This window comes from Heteronotia binoei, chromosome 1 (assembly GCF_032191835.1).
Source record: "Heteronotia binoei isolate CCM8104 ecotype False Entrance Well chromosome 1, APGP_CSIRO_Hbin_v1, whole genome shotgun sequence".
NCBI lineage: Eukaryota > Metazoa > Chordata > Lepidosauria > Squamata > Gekkonidae > Heteronotia > Heteronotia binoei.
Window position 1 is genome coordinate 263708601 of NC_083223.1, and position 20498 is coordinate 263729098.

The 20498-nt window shown below is 50.3% G+C and overlaps 1 protein-coding gene across 1 annotated transcript in view; it reads right to left on the bottom strand.

The window, feature by feature from the left end:
• Positions 1-2133: 2133 nt before the first annotated feature.
• The window catches only part of RAB1B (RAB1B, member RAS oncogene family), a 33353-nt gene continuing 14988 nt past the window's right edge, over positions 2134-20498 (bottom strand). Inside the window, exons 2-6 of the mRNA XM_060255056.1 lie at positions 20073-20145; positions 15158-15253; positions 10772-10867; positions 8127-8258; positions 2134-3917 (exon numbers count right to left, since the gene is read on the bottom strand). Coding sequence (XP_060111039.1) covers positions 3723-3917; positions 8127-8258; positions 10772-10867; positions 15158-15253; positions 20073-20145 — 592 coding nt within the window. The 3' untranslated portion in view covers positions 2134-3722. The remainder of the gene's footprint in view (positions 3918-8126; positions 8259-10771; positions 10868-15157; positions 15254-20072; positions 20146-20498) is intronic.

Sequence of the window (20498 nt, forward strand, 5' to 3'; positions counted from 1 at the left end):
AAACTCATTTATGCAGCAGCTCACAACTTTTACGCCAGTGGCTCACGAAGTTGAATTTTTGCTCACAAGACTCCACAGCTTAGAGGGAACACTGGCTGCAACAAACCAAAATCACTGCCTGGAATGCACATTTGCGACAGGGCTTGTGGAGATGCGGGCAGGAGTTTCAAGCTTCCAAACTCTCCTTTAAAAAGGTAAAGGTAGTCCCCTGTGCAAGCACCAAGTCGTTACCAACCCATGGGGTGACGACACAGCACAGTTTTCTTGGCAAACTTTTTACAGAGTGGTTTGCCATTGCCTTCCCTGGTCACTTACATTTCCCCCCCCCCCCCAGCAAGCTGGGGACTCATTTTACTGACCTCGGAAGGATGGAAGGCTGAGTCAACACCTTGAGCCGGCTACCTGAATCCAGCTTCCGCCGGGATTGAACTCAAGTCGTGAGCATAGGCTGGACTGCAGTATTGCAGCTTACCACTCTGTGCCATGGGGCTCTTTTAAAGGTAAAGATAGTCCCCTATGCAAGCACCAAGTCGTTACCGACCCATGGGGTGATGTCGCATCCGGTTGTTTGCTTGGCAGACTTTTTTTTATGGCGTGGTTTGCCATTGCCTTCCCCAGTCCTCTACACTTTACCCCAAGCAAGCTGGGGACTCATTTCACCGACCTCAGAAGGATGGAAGGCTGAGTCAACCTTGAGCTGGCTAACTGAACCCAGCTTCCGCCAGGATCGAACCGAGGTCGTGAGTACAGCTTGGACTGCAGTACTGCAGCTTGCCACTCTGCGTTGTGGGGCTCCCTTAAACTGTCCTTTAGGAGGTGCAAAAGAAGCTCTTGAAAACCAAAGGCAAACGGAAGTGTCCACTTGAACCTAGCGGAAATAGTTTGCAAGTAGAGGATCCTGGGTTAAGTGCAGTGGAAGGTCCCAAGATAAAAGGGAGCTGGAGAAAAACTTTCTCTGCTGGAGAACTGCTGCTGCCAGTCATAGAGGAGGATGTGCAGAGCTGGCCAGATGACCCTGGAGGGCCCTTCCAGCTCTATGATTCTATGAATCCAACAGTCTGCCTTGGTATAAAGCAGGAGGCCTCAATCTTTTTGAGCCTGGGGGCGCATAGCGAATTTTGAGAGGGGATGATGAGCACCGCCCCAAAATGGCTTCTGTGGGAGGTGGAGCCAAACTTAAAACTGCTTCTCAGAGCTACCCAAGGCCATTCCAGCAGCTGTAAGTGGAGGAGTGGGGAATCAAGCCTGGTTCTCCCAGTTAAGAGTTGGCGCACTTAACCATTTAACCAGGATACCAGAGGCTTTCTGTAGTGGCAGGAACAGAGGACTGAATCTGAGAGATACCTGTTGCTAATGCTGACCCTCGCCTCTGGAGCCAGGGTGTTTCTGCCAACTCAAGAGCCTCTTGTTTCTATAAAAGGCTCCTGGTGCCAAAAAGAAATTTGACGCTTTGTCCCCACGGGGTCTGGCCTTTTGTTTGGCGATGGACACCCATCCCTGCTTTTCTAGCAGGCTTCCCCGACCTGGGCGTCCGCCTGTACCTTCCTGCCGAGCTTTGCAGGAAGTAGGTGGGGCCATTGTAAAGCAAGGCTTGTTATTGGCTGCCCTGCTTCAAAGGAAAGGAGGACTGTTAAACACCTGGCTGTTCCTTAGCTGTTGTGTGACTCCATTCCCCCTTTCAGGCTTTCCTTCTGGAGGCATGAGGAAGGAGGAGGTATTCTGTTTGGCTTTGATTCCCCACTCCTCCACTTGCACCTGCTAGCATGGCCTTGGGTCAGCCATAGCTCTGGCAGAGGTTGTCCTTGAAAGGGCAGCTGCTGTGAGAGCCCTCTCAGCCCCACCCACCTCACAGGGTGTGTATTGTGGGGGAGGAAGGTAAAGGAGATTGTGAGCCGCTCTGAGATTCAGAGTAAAGGGTGGGATATAAATCCAATATCATCTCCTTTTACATCCATGGAGGCTACCCATTCGTGGCTAAAATGGAGGGTCACGAGTTCCAGGACTGCTGCCACAGCCCCACACGCTCCTCAGTCCCCCCCTCCCCCGCTTCCCTCAAAGAAGGAGCACAAAGACGACACAGCCGAGCCTGGAAATCCCTCATTCTGCAGAGGCTGGTTACGTTTTTATTAATCCCCCCCCCTCTCATTCATATTTGTAATTTCACTTGTGGAAAAAAAAGACCAAAGCCGACAAGCAAAAACCTTCCGCCCACTGCCTGGCCCAGTGGGGTACCTGACGTTCTTTAAATAAGGGGAGTGGGGAGGTGACGAGACGGGAGGGGTGAGCGGTGCAGGGATCCGGGCAGGGGACGGGAGGGAGCGGACGCAGCTTCCTGGTGCTCAAAAACCGGCAGGACGGTGTTCTCGGGAGCCAGGGCCCAGCACCAGGGGACGGACGGGCCTCGGTTTTGGTCAAGGAAGGGCTTGCGAGGGGCCCTGCTATAGGACAGAAAGTATGCGGGTGGGGTGGGCAATGTGAGCGATAGCTGGCCACAGGCCCAGGAGTGGTGTGAGAGGTGCCTTACAAAGAGGGGAGAAGGGGTGGAGGTCACCCAGCTGTCCAAGGTACATTCATCCGCTCCAGAATGCAGGGGCTGGGAAGATGCCCCCTCTCCCTTCCCACGGCGCCCCCCAGCTCAGATTTGGGTCTCGGCAACACACGTCTCTCACTGAGCCTGTGCTCGGGGCAGGAATCTGTGCTAGTGAGGAGTGACGGTACCTCCATTCCCCTTCATTGCAGACTAGCACGAAGTCCATCTTTGATGGCGATGGAAAGGCGGGGAGGGGGGCAGGAAGAAGGGGTGGAACCAGGTGCCCTGAGAGGAACGTTTCAGGAACAAACGGCAGAGATGCAAGACGAGGAACGAGCAAAGCGGGCCTGGGAGAAGGGCAAGAAAGGAAAAGAGGGCTCGAGAGGGAAGGCGCCTGATCCCCGTTAGTGGGCAAGGAGGGACGCAGCGACGACATGCGGGGGGGGGGGGGGACGGGAGGATGAACGTGAAGATGCCCATGGGCTGAGCCACAGAGCCTTCCCCAGTGGGGCCTGGAGAGAGGCAAAACACGAGAACGCACGCGCCCCTGTCCTTCGCCTACCGCTGGCCAGCCAACCGCCAGCGGAGGGGGGAGAAGGGGAGTGGACAGAAATCCCGGCCCGGCCGCATCACAGCCAGGAAGATCTGCGGGGCGGCAAACAGGAGACGAAAGGGGAAACCGGTAGACGCTCTTGCCTGGGATATAAAAAAAAAGAGAAAGATCTGGACAGGAAGGGACCGGATTGTGGGGAGAAGTCGAGAAGGACAAGAAAGGGAGTGCTCAAAAGACAAAGAGAACCGACTGTCGCCCCGGCCTTACCGATAGCGGGGTATGGCGGGCGAGCACAAAATCGTCTCTCCCCCGCCCTCCCGTGAGGGGAAGCTTTCGTACTGTACAGAGCCCACGCCCCCCTCCCACCCCCCAGAGTTAAATGACAAAAAAAGCCCAAAACAAAACCCAAAGAACAGGCTGAGGGTGCTCAACGGCGCTCGGAGCAGCTGAGCTGGAAGGGGAGGGAGGCCCCGTCCCCCTCCGCCGAGGTATCATCCGGGAAAGCCACCTTCGGAGAAGGAAAAAAAAAGGCAGGGGAAGGGGGCCGGACAGTAGTTGGGGAGGAGCAGGCTCCCTCTCCCCAGCCTGCCCCAGGCCCCGCTTCCCCCCACCCCTACAATCATATGTCCCTCCTCCTCCTCAGCAGCAGCCGCCGCCTCCCTGTTTGACCGGAGTGCTGTCGATTTTCAGGTTGGGTCTGTCTCCTCCAGCCGTCGCCCCGGGGCCCATGCGCTTCTTGATCTCGGCCGCCATGGTCATGAACGACTGCTCCACGTTGGTGGCGTTCTTGGCGCTGGTCTCCAGGAAGGGGATCCCGAGGGAATCGGCGAATTCCTGCCCGGGACAGAAGGTGGGGGGGCGGGAGGGAGAATGGTGGTGGTCAGAACTGAGGATGCAGGACGCAGCAAGGGCCTTCAATCAGCAAGCGCTCAGAAACAGCCAAATTTTCTCCACTTGAAAGAATATCTACACACAGGGTTGTCAAGCATGCAGCCTTGGAGCCAAATCAGGGGGCTCCCATCAGGCCCTTGAGCAACTGGCTCTCATCTGCTTCCTTCTCCCTCTCTCTTGCTTCCTTCTGCATCACAGCATGCTTTGCCAGGCTTGCTCAATCACACAGCAGAGCTACTGAGCCTAGTCTCTCTTCCTTCTATTGGCTGAGGCTCCTCCCCCTCCTAGGGAAGGAAGGCAAGCTTCCTTTGCCCAGTTCCCTGGATCCCATGGGAGAAATACAAAGAAAGCACCTTTAAGACCAACAAGTGCTAATGTTTTAAGCATTTTTTAAAAAAAAATATTTAATTGTGTTTTTCTGTGTCCATTATAAAGTTTATATCTCTGCTCCCTAATCTTCAAAAGGTATGCACGTGGCCTGGCTTGACATGGCCCAGCCCAACCTGACACGGCCCTGCCCAACAAGGCCTCAATTATAAAAGATCTGGCCCTCATAACAAATGAGTTCGACACCCCTGGTCTACCGTTTCAAGTGCCTTAAGGACAGAAACCAGAGCAGCTTCAGAGGACAGCTGTGTTAGTTTGAGAGCGAGTGTTGTGTAGCAGTTAAGAGCAGTAGACTCTAATCGGGGAGAACCAGTTTAGACTCCCCACTCCTCCTCTGTAGGCAGCCAGCTGGGCGACCTTGGGCCAGTCACAGGCCTCTCGGAGCTGTTCTCTCAGCCCCACTTGACTCACGGGGTGTCTGCTGTGGGGAAGAGGAAGGGAAGGTGACTGTAAACCGCTCTGAGACTCCTAGTGAAGGGTGGGGTATAAATCCAATCTCTTCTTCATCAATAGTACAGCAAGAGTTTTTGTCAAAGTTCCCTTCGCCGGCTTTAACTCTCAGAAGCTCATACCCTGAAAATCTTGTTGGTTGTCTAATGTGGAACTGAATCATACTGGGGCAGGTATCCTGAGAAGTGCTAACAAAAAGTAAAGGCAGTCCCCTGCGCAAGCACCAGTTGTTTCCGACTCTGGGGTGACATCACATCACGATGTTTTCACGGCAGACTTTTTACAGGGTGGTTTGCCATCGCCTTCCCCAGTCCTCTACGCTTTCCCCCGACAAGCTGGGTGCTCATTTTACCAACCTTGGAAGGATGGAAGGCTGAGTCAACCTGGAGCCTGGAATGGCCTTGGGTCAGCCATAGCTCTTGCAGGAAAGGAAAGGAAAGGTCTGACTCTGAGGTTACATTGCTTTCACAACGTTTTCACTGCAGACTTTTTACAGGGTGGTTTGCCATTGCCTTCCCCAGTCTTTTACACTTTCCCCCCAAGCTGGGTACTCATTTTACCCCCCTCAGAAGGATGGAAGGCTAAGTCAACCTTGAGCCGGCTACCTGAACCCAGCTTCCACCGGGATCGAACTCAGGTCATGAGAAAAGGGCTCTGACTGCAGTACTGCAGCTTTACCACTCTGAGCCACGGGGCTACTATACTGCGAAGTGCTACCTTCTATTTATTTATTTACTTAATTGCAAGGGATCCTGGAGTTTGGTGGGGTTTTTTGGCCATCTTCTGGGCATGGAGCAGGGTCACTGCAGGTGTGTGGGAAGGGAGGTATTTGTGGATTTCCTGCATAGTGGAGGGGGTTAGACTAGATGACCTCCAGTTCTGAAAGTGTCTACTGGAAATAGTGTTTAGGGTAATAGCGCTTTGGTGGGCAATAAACTCCTAGATTTGAACTTCCTTTTGGGCACGCTATTTCCACCCGTAGCGTTTCTCTATCTATTGCTCTTACACATTCTCAGTCTTGACATACAGATACACTCCACCTCTGACCCTTCCCTCTCTACCCTTCCAATATAGTTTATATTCCAGGAAGCACTGTATCCCACAGATTATCCTCATCCAACCAAGTTTCTGAAACGTCCACAACATCACTTCTGCAAAAAGCCTCCAGGATCCCTGACCAAACTACCCTGGAGAAACACTGCTGCCTAGAATCATAGAGTTGGAAGGGATCTCCAGGGTCATCTAGTCCAACCCCCTGCACAATGCAGGAAACTCACAAATCCTCCCCCTAAATTCACAGGATCTTCACTGCTGTCAAGATGGCCATCTAGTCTCTGTTTAAAAACCTCCAAGAAAGGAGAGCCCACCACCTCTCAAGGAAGCCTGTTCCACTGAGGAATTGCTCTAACGGTCAGGGAGTTCTTCCTAAAGTTGAGCCAGAAACTCTTTTGATTTAATTTCAACCCATTGGTTCTGGTCCTACCTTCAGGAGCCACAGAAAACAATTCCACACCATCCTCTATATCAGTGGCCCCCAACCTTTTTGGCCCCAGGGACTGGCTCCAGGGCCAGCCCACCGACCGCAGCCCAGAGCAGGGAGGACCCAATTCGGCCTCCCCCCCCCCCCCGCCGCGGTGCCTCCTCCCTCCTGTTTTTCTCCCCCATTTTCCTCCTCCCTCTTTCGCCCTCCCGCGCAGCCTCACCGCTTCCTCCTCCCCCCATTTTCCTCCTCTCTCCTTCCCCCCCACCCCGTCCAGCCTCGCCACCACTTAAAGGTGCAATTTTACTCCTACTTTGCTCTACCGCTTCAGACCAACACAGCTGCCCACCTGGATCTATCCTCCCCCACCCCCCCGTTTTCTCCATTTTAAGGTTGGGGAAAGGGTGGTGAAGTCCTCCCAGGCCACCCTCCCCTCCTCGCCAAACAGCTGCAGGGGAAAAACTGCCGCAGCCAGTGGCAGTCGAGGGCACGTCGCGCCCCAGACAGGCACCCCCCAGAGCGCTTCAAACCCCCCTCCCGGACCTGTGGCGCTCACCCCCACCAGTTTGGTGCAGTGGTTCAGTGTGCGGACTCTTATCTGGGAGAACCGGGTCTGATTCCCCCACTCCTCCACTCGCACCTGCTGGAATGGCCTTGGGTCAGCCATAGCTCTGGCAGAGGTTGTCCTTGAAAGGACAGCTGCTGTGAGAGCTCTCTCCAGCCCCACCCACCTCACAGGAAGGTTGTGGGGAAGGAAGGTAAAGGAGATTGTGAGCCGCTCTGAGACTCTTCGGAGTGGAGGGTGGGATATAAATCCAATATCTTCATCTACCTCACAGGGTGTCTGTTGTGGGGGAGGAAGGGAAAGGAGATTGTGAGCTGCTCTGAGACTCTTCAGAGTGGAGGGAGGGATATAAATCCAATATCTTCATCTACCTCACAGGGTGTCTGTTGTGGGGGAGGAAGGTAAAGGAGATTGCGACGCTCTGAGACTCTTCGGAGTGGAGGGCGGGATATAAATCTAATATCATCTTCTTCTTCCTTGCCTTCCCCCACCGCCCGCAATCACAGAGCGCTGCCGCCGCCAGGGTGGAAGGGGGAGGTGGCGGGACAGGCAGGAAAGAGAAGGAGGGGGCGGGTGGCAATGGTGGGCTCGGAGGAGGAAGCAGGCACGCCGTGGCCAACAGGGCGGAGGGGTGGGGAGAGACAACAGGAAGGGAAGTGAAAGAGGTGACAGAGGAGGAGGCAGGCACGCCGTGGCTGCAGAGCCCAGGCGCAGGGGGGCGGGAGGCAAAGGGACGGGAAGGGAAAGGAAGGGCGGCTGGTGGCCAGCAGCAGTGGCGAGCGACACTGCCCTTGCCTCCTTCCCACTTGAGGAGGAGGAAAGGGCAGCGCCAGGGAGGCTGTGCGGGGGCGAAGGAGGGAGGAGGAAAGGGAGGGGAAGGAGGCCTGTGGGGGGGGGGCAGCGAGGTTGTGTAGCCCATGGAAAACAGGCGGCGGCCCACTACTGGTCCCCAGCCCGGGGGTTAGGGACCCCTGCTCTAGATGACAGCCCTTCAAGTCCTTGAAGATGGTGATCCTATCACCTCTCAGCCGCCTCCTCTCCAGGCTAAACATGCCCAGCTCCCTCAACCTTTCTTCAAAGGACTCGGTCTCCAGACCCCTCACCATCTTCGTCACCCTCCTCTGGACCCGTTCCAGCTTGTCTATATCCTTCTTAAAACGTGGTGCCCAAAACTGAACACGATACGCCAGGGGAGGTCTTGCCAGAGCAGATGTCTGAAAGGCCGAGATGGGGCGAGTGGGTATTGCCCAGGGCCCCCCAACCTCCTCACCTTGGCAGTCGTGTAGTCCACCACCTTCTTTGTGGTCAAGTCGCACTTGTTGCCCACCAGGAGCTTGTTGACATTCTCGCTGGCGTAGCGCTCGATCTCCTGCAGCCACTGCTTCACGTTGTTGTAGGATTCCTGCATGGATTGGGCACAAAGGGGAGCAGGATGAGACCCGGCAGCGGCCCTGAGGAGTCGCCACCCCCTTCTGCGGCACACAGTTGCCAAAGAAGAAGAGACTGGATTTATATCCTGCTCAACATCTCCTTTCCCTTCCTCCCCCACAACAGACACCCTGTGAGGTGGGTGGGGCTGAGAGAGCTCCCACAGCAGCTGCCCTTTCAAGGACAACCTCTGCCAGAGCTATGGCTGACCCAAGGGCCATTCCAGCAGCTGCAAGTGGAGAAGTGGGGAATCAAACCCGGTTCTCCCAGATAAGAGTCCAATTACAATCTCCTTTATCTCCCCCCACAACAGACACCCTGTGAGGTGGGTGGGGCTGAGAGGGCTCTCATAGCAGCTGCCCTTTCAAGGACAACCTCTGCCAGAGCTGTGACTGACCCAAGGCCATTCCAGCAGCTATAAGTGGAGGAGTGGGGAATCAAACCCAGATCTCCCAGATAAGAGTCCGCACATTTAACCACTACACCAAACTGGCTCTCTGTGGCGCAGTTGCCAAAGGAGGAGTGAGACCAGGCAAGGGGGGCAGCTGGACACAGAGAACTGCGGCTGTGCAAGTTTCCACTCTTTAATATTTTGGGGGCTTAAAGTATTTATAACTCTGCTGCTCCCGGATGAGATTAAGTTTAGTTTATTAAATTTATACCCTGCCCTCCCCACCAAGGTAGACTCAGGATGGCTTACAACATTGGTCATAATAGCAATAAAAGATTAACACATTAGTAAGAAAATCAGTCAATTAATAAAACAATTCAAAACAGCTGGTGCTAATAACATTTTGGTATTGTTCAGTTACCCTGGCGTCAATGTTTTCTGAATTCCTCCTGCTGTTATAGGTCTCAAGGGTCAGCTGAAAGCAAGCCGGAAGAGTGTGGTCTTATAGGGCTTGTGGAACTGAGTGAGGTCCCACACGGCCCTAACCTCTTCCGGCAGCTGATTTCACCAGTAGGGGGCTGCTACTGAGAAGACACGATCCCTAGTAGTCGTCAATCTCGCCTCTTTCGACCCGGGGATCACTAAGAGATGCTGAGTTCCGGATCTTAGTAGCCTCTGGGGAACGTGTGGGGCAGACGGTCCCCTCAGTTAGGCAGGTCCTCGGCCATAAAGGGCTTAAAAGGTAATGACCAGCACCTTGTAGCGAATCCAGTATACTATTGGCAGCCAGTGCAGTTCTTGCAGTGCCGGCTGTATGTGCTCCCACCTGGGCAGGTCCAATAACAATCTAGCTGCCGCGTTCTGCACTAGCTATAGTTTCTGGGTTCGTGACAAGGGCAGCCCCATGTAGAGGACATTACATTAGTCCAATCTCGAGGTGACCGTTACACGGATCACTGTTGCCAGGTCGCTTCGGTCAAGGAAAGGAGCCAACTGTTTCACCAGCCTAAGATGAAAAAAGGAATCTATGTACCGCTTCCCTTGCAAGGATCGCACCTTGGCGTGATGGAATGATCGGCTAGCAAATGGGAAACCCCGAGAAAGGGGGAGGATTTCATTTGACTACGTGCACAACGCTCATCCTAGCAATGTTTTAGGAAGACCAGAAGGGCTGGAGGTGGCCAGTTGGCTAAGTCACAGAGAGCCCGACTTCTACCTAGAGGGAGTGCAATTAGCCAAGTGAAGGGATTGGCAGCCTGATGGAATTCCATTAAGCTGACGCTGGATGTAAAACGGAGATTCCTGAGGTCTGCATGAAGCCTGTTCCTAGCTCCTGTCATTATCTGCAAAAGGTACCAGGAATCAGACAATCCCCACCTTCCTCCATGCCTGAAGTTGTGGCTCTATTAAACAGAGTCCCTCTCTGGCAAGACTCAACTGGCGTTAACTTCTTGGCCCCCACTATCACAGGCCATGTGGCGCTTGCTCTCTTCATGCCTCGCTAAGGGATCTGTAGATTCATCCAAATGGCCTTTAGAGGCAGACGGCAGATGGTATAAGGCAGGAGTGGCCAAACTTGCTTAAAGTTAGAGCCACACAGAATAAATGTCAGCTGTTTAAGAGCCACAAGAAATGAATGTTTAGATGTTTAGAGGGAGGGAGGAAGATGGGGAGGGAGAGATGGAAAGAAAGCAACTTTAACTTTAAATGCATTCTCCAATGGCTTGGAGAAGTGATTTAAAGAAATAAATGCCTTCCCCACGCCAGCCTACAGGGTGATTGGGGGCTTCAAGAGCCACACAATATGTGTGAAAGAGCCATGTGTGGCTCCCAAGCTGCAGTTTGGCCACCCGTGGCATAAGGGAAGAGAAACCTCTGGATTCAATAACCTTTCAGAGTACAGCATAAGAAGTAGCATTCAGTATGGCGAATGTGAACCATAGGTAACAGGCCACATTCTGCAGAGGTGAGGAAGGGTCTGTTTTGTCCTCCCACAAACCTTCCCATGGCATCCAGCTGGAGATGGGAGCACTTTCCACCACCATCCCGGGGCCCCTCGGTCTTTCCTTGCCCCATTCCCCGCTGTGCAGCTGTACCTGATCCGTTACGTCGTAGACCACAATGATGCCATGCGCCCCTCTATAGTAGCTGGAGGTGATGGTGCGGAACCGTTCCTGCCCGGCTGTATCCCACTGGAGAGGAAAGAGAACACCGTTCACGGAATCGTAGAGTTGAATGGGAACCTCCAGGGTCATCTAGCCCAACCTTCCTGCACAATGTGGGAAATTCACACGTGCCTCCTCCCTCCACACACCCAGTGACTCTTGCTTCAAGCCCAGAAGATGACAAAACCCAAAACTCTCCAGGATCCCTGGCAAAACTGGCCTGGAGTGATTTAAGTGCTAGAGGACAAAAGGCTCCTCTCTTTCTCCCTCCCCCCAGCATCAGTGAGCAGCCCACAACAGAGCTAGAAGAAGAAGATATTGGATTTATATCCCGCCCTCCACTCCGAAGAGTCTCAGAGCGGCTCACAATCTCCTTTCCCTTCCTCCCCCACAACAGACACCCTGTGAGGTAGATGAAGATATTGGATTTATATCCCACCCTCCACTCTGAAGAGTCTCAGAGCGGCTCACAATCTCCTTTCCCTTCCTCCCCCACAACAGACACCCTGTGAGGTAGATGAAGATATTGGATTTATATCCCGCCCTCCACTCTGAAGAGTCTCAGAGCGGCTCACAATCTCCTTTACCTTCCTCCCCCACAACAGACACCCTGTGAGGTAGATGAAGATATTGGATTTATATCCCGCCCTCCACTCTGAAGAGTCTCAGAGCCGCTCACAATCTCCTTTCCCTTCCTCCCCCACAACAGACACCCTGTGAGGTAGATGAAGATATTGGATTTATATCCTGCCCTCCACTCCGAAGAGTATCAGAGCGGCTCACAATCTCCTTTACCTTCCTCCCCCACAACAGACACCCTGTGAGGTAGATGAAGATATTGGATTTATATCCCGCCCTCCACTCTGAAGAGTCTCAGAGCCGCTCACAATCTCCTTTCCCTTCCTCCCCCACAACAGACACCCTGTGAGGTAGATGAAGATATTGGATTTATATCCTGCCCTCCACTCCGAAGAGTATCAGAGCGGCTCACAATCTCCTTTACCTTCCTCCCCCACAACAGACACCCTGTGAGGTAGATGAAAATATTGGATTTATATCCCGCCCTCCACTCTGAAGAGTCTCAGAGCCGCTCACAATCTCCTTTCCCTTCCTCCCCCACAACAGACACCCTGTGAGGTAGATGAAGATATTGGATTTATATCCTGCCCTCCACTCCGAAGAGTATCAGAGCGGCTCACAATCTCCTTTACCTTCCTCCCCCACAACAGACACCCTGTGAGGTAGATGAAGATATTGGATTTATATCCCGCCCTCCACTCCGAAGAGTCTCAGAGCGGCTCACAATCTCCTTTCCCTTCCTCCCCCACAACAGACACCCTGTGAGGTAGATGAAGATATTGGATTTATATCCCGCCCTCCACTCCGAAGAGTCTCAGAGCGGCTCACAATCTCCTTTCCCTTCCTCCCCCACAACAGACACCATGTGAGGTAGATGAAGATATTGGATTTATATCCCGCCCTCCACACTGAAGAGTCTCAGAGCGGCTCACAATCTCCTTTCCCTTCCTCCCCCACAACAGACACCCTGTGAGGTAGATGAAGATATTGGATTTATATCCCGCCCTCCACACTGAAGAGTCTCAGAGCGGCTCACAATCTCCTTTCCCTTCCTCCCCCACAACAGACACCCTGTGAGGTAGATGAAGATATTGGATTTATATCCCGCCCTCCACTCTGAAGAGTCTCAGAGCAGCTCACAATCTCCTTTCCCTTCCTCCCCCACAACAGACACCCTGTGAGGTAGATGAAGATATTGGATTTATATCCCGCCCTCCACTCTGAAGAGTCTCAGAGCGGCTCACAATCTCCTTTCCCTTCCTCCCCCACAACAGACACCCTGTGAGGTAGATGAAGATATTGGATTTATATCCCGCCCTCCACTCTGAAGAGTCTCAGAGCCGCTCACAATCTCCTTTCCCTTCCTCCCCCACAACAGACACCCTGTGAGGTAGATGAAGATATTGGATTTATATCCCGCCCTCCACTCCGAAGAGTCTCAGAGCGGCTCACAATCTCCTTTACCTTCCTCCCCCACAACAGACACCCTGTGAGGTGGGTGGGGCTGGAGAGGGCTCTCACAGCAGCTGCCCTTTCAAGGACAACCTCTGCCAGAGCTATGGCTGACCCAAGGCCATGCTAGCAGGTGCAAGTGGAGGAGTGGGGAATCAAACCCGGTTCTCCCAGATAAGAGTCCGCACACTTAACCACTACACCAAACTGGCTCTACACCAAACTCTTTCAGATTATTTAATTATGTTTTGTGATTCTGATTATTGGTTTTCCCTCTTCTTGTTAAGTCTATTTTAGTTTTAAATTATTTGCAATTATTTGTTTTCTATTTACTGTCTTGTTTTATCTTGAGCTTAAGACCATTGGTCAAAGAAGCTAACAGATAAAAGGAAAGGAGAGAGAAGGGTGGGGTATAAATCTACACTTCTTCTTCACTTTGCTCTCTCGTTTCATGATGGTTTCGAGAGCGCTTTAGTCAAAGAAGCAGCTGAGACATGTCGTAGCCAAGCAACTGCTGAAGCCCCAAACCACCTCTGATAATTCTTTTGACTCATTGGTCCTTTTGGATCCGTGCAGCCACCAAGAAGGCCAGAGACACCAAAGAGCTACTCTTTCCCATCTCTAGTTTTCTGGGTTACTTATCTATTTTATTTACTTTACTTATACCCTCCCATTCTTCCCAATGGGGACCCAAAGCAAGTTACACGGTTCTCCTCTCCTCCATTTTATCTTCACAACAACCCTAGGAGGTAGGCTAGGCTGAGAGTTAAGTGGCTGGCCCAAGGTCACCCAGCAAGCTTCTGCAGTAGAGTAAGGATTTGAACCTGGGACTCCCAGAGTCTGGCTCTCCCAGTGCCTATATGGCCTAGGACCTGCCTACCTTAGGGACTGTCTCTTCCCACATGTTCCCCAGAGAGTGCTGAGATCGGGCTCTCAAAATCTGCTTGATATCCCCGGGCCAAGAGGCCCGTCTGAAATCCACCAGGGACAGGGCCTTTTCGGTAACGGCCCCTTGCTGGTGGAACCAGCTGCCGGAGGAGGTGAGGGCCCTGCGGGACCTTGGCCAGTTCCGCAGGGCCTGTAAGACAGCCCTTTTCCGGCTGGCCTATAACTAACTGGCATTGGAAACTCTATAGAAGATTGCAGGGAGTATTCTGATAGATCGCTTGTTTTATATGTTTTACCATTTTACTGTTTTAACGGTGTAATTTGTTGTATTTTAAATCCAAAACCTATGTTAGTTCTTATGTGTTGTAAGCCGCCCTGAGCCACTTTGGTGGGAAGGGCGGGATATAAACTGAAATAAACTGAAACTGAAAAGTGCGATGAATGATGTTAGGGCTTTCTTTGTAGCAGGAACTCCTTTGCATATTAGGCCATGCACCTCTGATGTAGCCAATCCTCCCAGAGCTTTCAGAGCTCTTAGTACAGGGCCTACTGTAAGCTTCAGGAGGATTAGCTACATCAGGCCTAATATGCAAAGAAGTTCCTTCTGCAAAAAAAAAAAAAAAAGCCTTGAATGTTGTACAGAAACACAAGCCCTAATCTCTGGCCCATCTAAACTGGATAAGCATATGGAGCAGAGGTCCATCAGTGACTATTAGCCACAGTGTATTGTTGGAACTCTCTGTCTGGGCCAGTGATGCCCTGTATTCTTAGTGCTTGGGGAGCCAACTGTGGGAAGAAGAAGAAGGACTGCAGATTTATACCATGCCCTTCTCTCTGAATCAGAGACTCAGAGCAGCCTACAATCTCCAATATCTTCTTCTTCCCCCACAGCAGACACCCTGTGAGATGGGTGAGGCTGAGAGGGCTCTCACAGCAGCTGCCCTTTCAACGACAGCTCTTGCGATAGCTATGGCTAACCCAATGCCATTTAAGCAAGTGCAAGTAGAGGAGTGGGGGAATCAAACTCAGTTCTCCCAGATAAGAGTCCGCACACTTAACCACTACAACCGAACTGGATCCCGGAGGGCTTCTAGTGTTCTGGCTCCACTGATGGACCTCCTGATGGCGCATAGGTTTCGTCCACTGTATGACACAGTGCTGGACTGGGTGGGCCACTGGCCTGATCCAGCAGGGCTTCTGTGTTCTTAAACGAGGGGTAACATTCAGATTTCAATTGAGATGGGGAGCTGTGTTAGTCTGTAGCAGCAGAAAAGAGCGAAGCTCCAGGAGCACCTTGAAGACTAACAAAATTTATGGCAAGGTAGGAACTTCTGTTGCGTCACTGAACCCTTCAAGCAGAACACACGCGTGGATCAGGGGGGTCGGCGGGATACTCACAATCTGCAGTTTGATGGTTTTGCCGTCCAGCTCGATCGTGCGGATTTTGAAGTCCACCCCGATGGTGCTGATGTAGCTTTCTGTGTAGGTGTCATCCTGGGGGAAAGAGTTTTGTCGTCAGGGTGGAGGCACATACAGGAGACTTTGCTCTTGTCTCAGAGAGGCGCACACACATCCCCCTAAAGTCTTCACAAGTGCTCACAGGCACAACAAGCCCAGTAGGAGGAGCTGTGGCTCAGCGGCAGAGCATCCGTTTGGCATACTGAAGGTCACAGGTTCAATCCCCAGCATCTCCAGCTAAAGAGACTGGATAGAAGGTGACATGAAAGACCCCAGCCTGAGACCCTGGGCAGCTGCTGCCAGTCTGCGTAGACAAGGCTGATTCATGACGGATCAAATATCTGATTCAGTATAAGGGAGCTTCATATTCAAGAATTTAATTCAGGCAACTCTGTTTCATTTCTCTTCCTCATTTTAATTGCAGAATTTGGGGACAGAAGGTCAGATTCCCCAACACACCACACCACAACGCGCGGGTAGAAAACTACGTGACCGTGAAAGCCCTGGGGTGTGGAACTGCAAAATCATGCTATGAACAAAGGGGAAGGATATTCTCCAGAACCAGCATTTCCTTCATCGTGACGTTCCAGAGACTTGGGCCCTATGTAGGGTCAGACCCATTATCTATCAAGCTCAGTACTGTCTCCTTTGGCTTGCCGTAGGTCCCCAGGGACTTGTTGGGTATTGGCCTTTCACATCTGATCCTTTCAACCACAGATGCAGGGGCTTTGAACCTGAGACCCCTCCTGCCACAAAACAGAGGCTCCTCCACTGAGACACGGCCTTTCTGTGGATCCAGCCATGAACACCAAGTTCTTCTGCCAGTCTTTCCTAGAGATGAAAAGGCCTGGGGTGGTGGTGAAGAGTGTGTGGAAATCCTGGACAATTTGGGGAGGAAAAGTTTTGTTTTAAGAACCTCCCCCCCACCACCTATTTTCCCAAAACTGGAGAATTAGGAGAGCACTGAAAAAGCAACCTATTAAATATTTTCTTTTATTATGAATAAAAATGCTTCTTGCGATAAGGGCTTTCACACTTAAAACGCACAGCATGAAAAAAATAGGACTCTCAATTTTTCTCGGTGGAAATACTGGATAATTTAGGAGAGCACTGAAAAAAAACTTCTTATGAAACACGTTCACTTTGGGGGGGGGGAGGTGAGAGAAACCTCATCTTACAAAAGTGCAGCATGAAAAATCCTGCGGATTTTCTCAGTTTCTCTGATGGAGAAATTTGGAACTTGTGAAGAACACTGGGGGGGGGGGGGAACCCTTACTATAGACATGCACAACGCTTCCAAATAACTTTCTGTTATTTAAATGTAAGTAATTTGGGCAATAATTTATATACTATAACCATTAAACACATAATGCATGATCGAAGAATTCAGTGTTATAAATTTTAGTCTCTTATTCCAGACACGCTGGCAGGCCTACCGAGTGTGACTCTACAAGGGACTCTGTCCAAATAATATACCTTTTGCTTCCTAATTAGTTTTCTACCTTCATCTTTTATTTTTTCCTCCCTCTCCGGGGGCAAAAATTAAAGACACAGCTGCTGTGGCAACACCAGGTGTAGGGTTAACTCTCAAGCTCTGGGTAAATGTGCCATTTTGCTTATAGAAATGACATTTATACTTCTAAATTCCATAAACATGCGCAACAGTACAACTTTATATGCTAAACGATGAATTTATGTCGTTAAATCAGCGAAAGTAGTTTAGGCATGATAGGAAAGTAAGCACTACATTTTTTTTTCTTTTGACACTCATTTTCATTCCCCCCCCCCCCTCCTAACAAAAACTTGAAGGAGGGAGAGGGGACAGTTTTCTCCCCATGGCTTCAAATCCTCTGGAAATTTTACATCTCTATTACCTATCAGTGTGCAATCCTAAGGAAGTGTCCGGAGGGTGTTAAAGTCGAGGGGTGGTAGTCCAAGCAAGTAACAGTAGAAGGCAGAGCCGAGAGGAACAAGCTAGAAACCCCAGCAGCCTGGGTGGATTTGATTTAAATCACGGTTTTCTACATAAAAGTTAATTTTTGCTGTCCTTAATATTTACAACTCAGATGAAGGTTTCATTCATGGAATCATAGAGTTGAAAGGGACCTCCAGGGTCATCTAATCCAACCCCCTGCACAATGCAGGGAATTCACAAATCAGCATTGTTGCCAGATGACTATCTAGCCTCTGTCTGAAAGCCTCCAAGGGAGAGCCCACCACCTCCTGAGGAAGCCTGTTCCGCTGAGGAACTGCTCTGTCAGGAAGTTCTTCCTAATGTTTAGTCAAAAACTCTTCTGATTTGATTTCAACTTGCTGGTTCTGGTCTGACATTCTGGGGCCACAGAAAACAACTCTACGCCATCCTCTAGATGGCAGCCCTTCAAGTAGTTGAAGATGGGTATCCCGTCACCTCTCCGTTGTCTCCTCTCCAGGCTAAACATGCCCAGCTCCTTCAGCCTTTCCACATAGGACTTGGTCTCCAAACCCCCCACTGTCTTCGTTGCCCTCCTCTGGACACATCCCAGCTTGTCTATACCCTTCTGAAAGTGTGGTGCCCCAAACTGAACACAGGTGAGGTTTAACCAGAGTTTCATTTCAGTGTAACTTTTAAGGTTAAGTTTTACTTATATTACAGATAGTTATGAAATCACTTCAAGGTGAACTATCTCCACTTTAATAGCTTTATCATTCACATTTGGACAACTTTTCCGCTGTACTTTATTGGAAGGATAAAAATCATCATTAACAGTAACCACTTAAGTTGTTTTATTTAACAACAGCATTATATAGAATATGTATTCTTGTATTTGTTTACACTTCCATGCGGATACATTCAAAAAGATCTAAAGATTTCTGGAGTATTCTGCTCAAAAAAGTTCACTTTCACATGTACTGCCTGCCCCTCCCTCCTCACACTTAACTCTTAATATCTCCTCCTTATCCAGAACTATTCCACCCAAACAATCTTACAACCACTGAACTTCTTGAAACCTCGCACTTAAAAGATTTAAGGGGGTGATTCTATGTGCAGAGGTTTGCAGAGGACTAATAGGACTGAGGGTTCTTAACTCTGTATGTTTATTTTGTTACATTTTTGCTGTGAAGAAAAGGCATGATATCTCTGCAGACCCAAATTCACAGTTTTGAGAACTGCAAAACTGAGCATCTGTGATAATATCTTTTAGACTGAAAAACTGCCCAAAATAACCTTACAGAAACCTCTGGGAAAGCATGATGTTGTGCATGGATTAATGGAATTCGTTAACCCAAAAACTTAAACATTGCATGAATATACAGCCTCACAATACATAACTAAATCTTTATTTCATTATGAATCTTTGGCTATGATGTATCGTAAATAGATTTCCCCCCCCCCTCAAAACATTTTATTTTTAAAAATCCAATTCAAATTAAAAAATCTGATTTAAATTTTTTTAAAACCCCAATTTTTATTTTTAAAAGATCACTGATTTTTATCCACTCTGCCAGCGGCTGACTACAGTTGTGCATTCACTTTGGGAGAGGGACCAATACTACATGCTCTGTATGCTGAGGGGTTGAACAAGTCCCATGTGGCTGCTGGCAGAACTTTTCTCACACTCAATGGCATCACTCCCTCACAAGTGACATCGAGCCAGCAACATTGCGTGCAGGCCGCTCTAGGAGCTTCTGGGAAAACTCTCTAGTTTTCATGGGCATTCTAGCAATTTGGGAGGGGAACTCTATGGTACCATAGTTTCCTTCCCAAATTGCTAGAGAGGCCAGGAAAACCACAGAGTTTTCCCAGAAGCTCCGAGAGTGACTGGCACGCGACGTCACCACTTGCGAGTGACGTCATCGTTCTGGTGACCTTGGGTGGGGATTCCCCTGCCAGCCCAATGCAAGCTGGAGGGTTGGGAACCTTCTGAGCGGGAGAGCCCCCATCCCGCCGCTTGGCAGCCGTAGGTTGAATCCTGGCATCAACATTTGTTCTCTGGCTGCAGCCTTCCAAGAGCTCCAGCTAACCGGTAGCTGACACTGACCTAGATGGAGCAAAGGGCCTGGAATAGTGTAAGACAGCTCTCAGGCGAGTTTTTAGAGCATCATTTAAATAAATCATTTATAACTTAGCATATAAAGTTGTACTCTTTGGCATGTTTATGGAATTCAGAAGTATAAATATAAGCTCATATAAGACCAGAGGCAGGGGAGGTAGCTGTGGATTTCAAGCATTGTGCAGGAGGATGGACTAGATGACCCTGGAGATCCTTTCCAATTCTATGATTCTAGAGCGTACTCCATCCATGAAAGGTTATTGTGTGGCCATGATGCAGGCTTTTCAGGAAAATCTGAACCAGAAAATTTTCTGGAAACTGTCCTGGTTCATATTGAAGTAATGTCAACAGAAATTTAAATAATGTTATCAAAAGAAGGCAAAACCATGTATAGACCATCTAACATGACCGGCCAACAACACAACAGCCCAGACAACCGCAGACATGTCACTGGACTCGGCCATTGCCCCAGAATCCCAGTACAAAATGGAGGTTCCTTGGGCACAGAAGTCACTGCAAAAAGGAATTCCTGAAGGAAGGGAAGTCTGAAAGATCCTCAAGTACGTGAAGACCTTTGACTTGCCCACCCTGAGCAGAGAAAGGGAAAACACACGCACGGAGCTGCTTCATGCTGAACATTTTTGCACATGAGCTGCTTCCATGGCAAGGGATAAGAGATTCCAAAGGATTAGTCACAGGTCTTGTGCCCTTTTCCTTTGGTCCGCAATCCCACAAAGCAAGCTTTAGAAAAACCAACCAAAGGCAGCTCAGATAGGCCTGGCAGGAAAGGCGATTTGGCCGATTGGGGGTTCGATACTTACAGCAAACCGTAGCAAGAGGCAGGACTTCCCCACACCAGAGTCGCCAATCAGAAGCAGCTTGAACAGGTAGTCACTGGAAAACAGATGTGTACTCAGGTGGTGGGAAACAGTCAGGTTACTTGGACCCACAAAGCATTTCTTTATCCCATCCCTTGGTCTACATTAGCACCAGAATATGCAGGAGGAACACTGATTATTCTCCCCTAAGACACTGCAGTTCAAATATTCCCAATCTCCCTACAGGCGTCACAAGCAATGTAGAGATTCAGTTACACATCAGTGGGTTAGTCTTGATTAAAGGTATTAGACCAGTTGTGGTCTAGGGCAGGGGTCCCCAACCTCCGGTCCATGGACCAGTACTGGTCCATGGCCTGTTAGCAAACGGGCCATGAGTTGTATAATTATTTCATTATATATTACAATGTA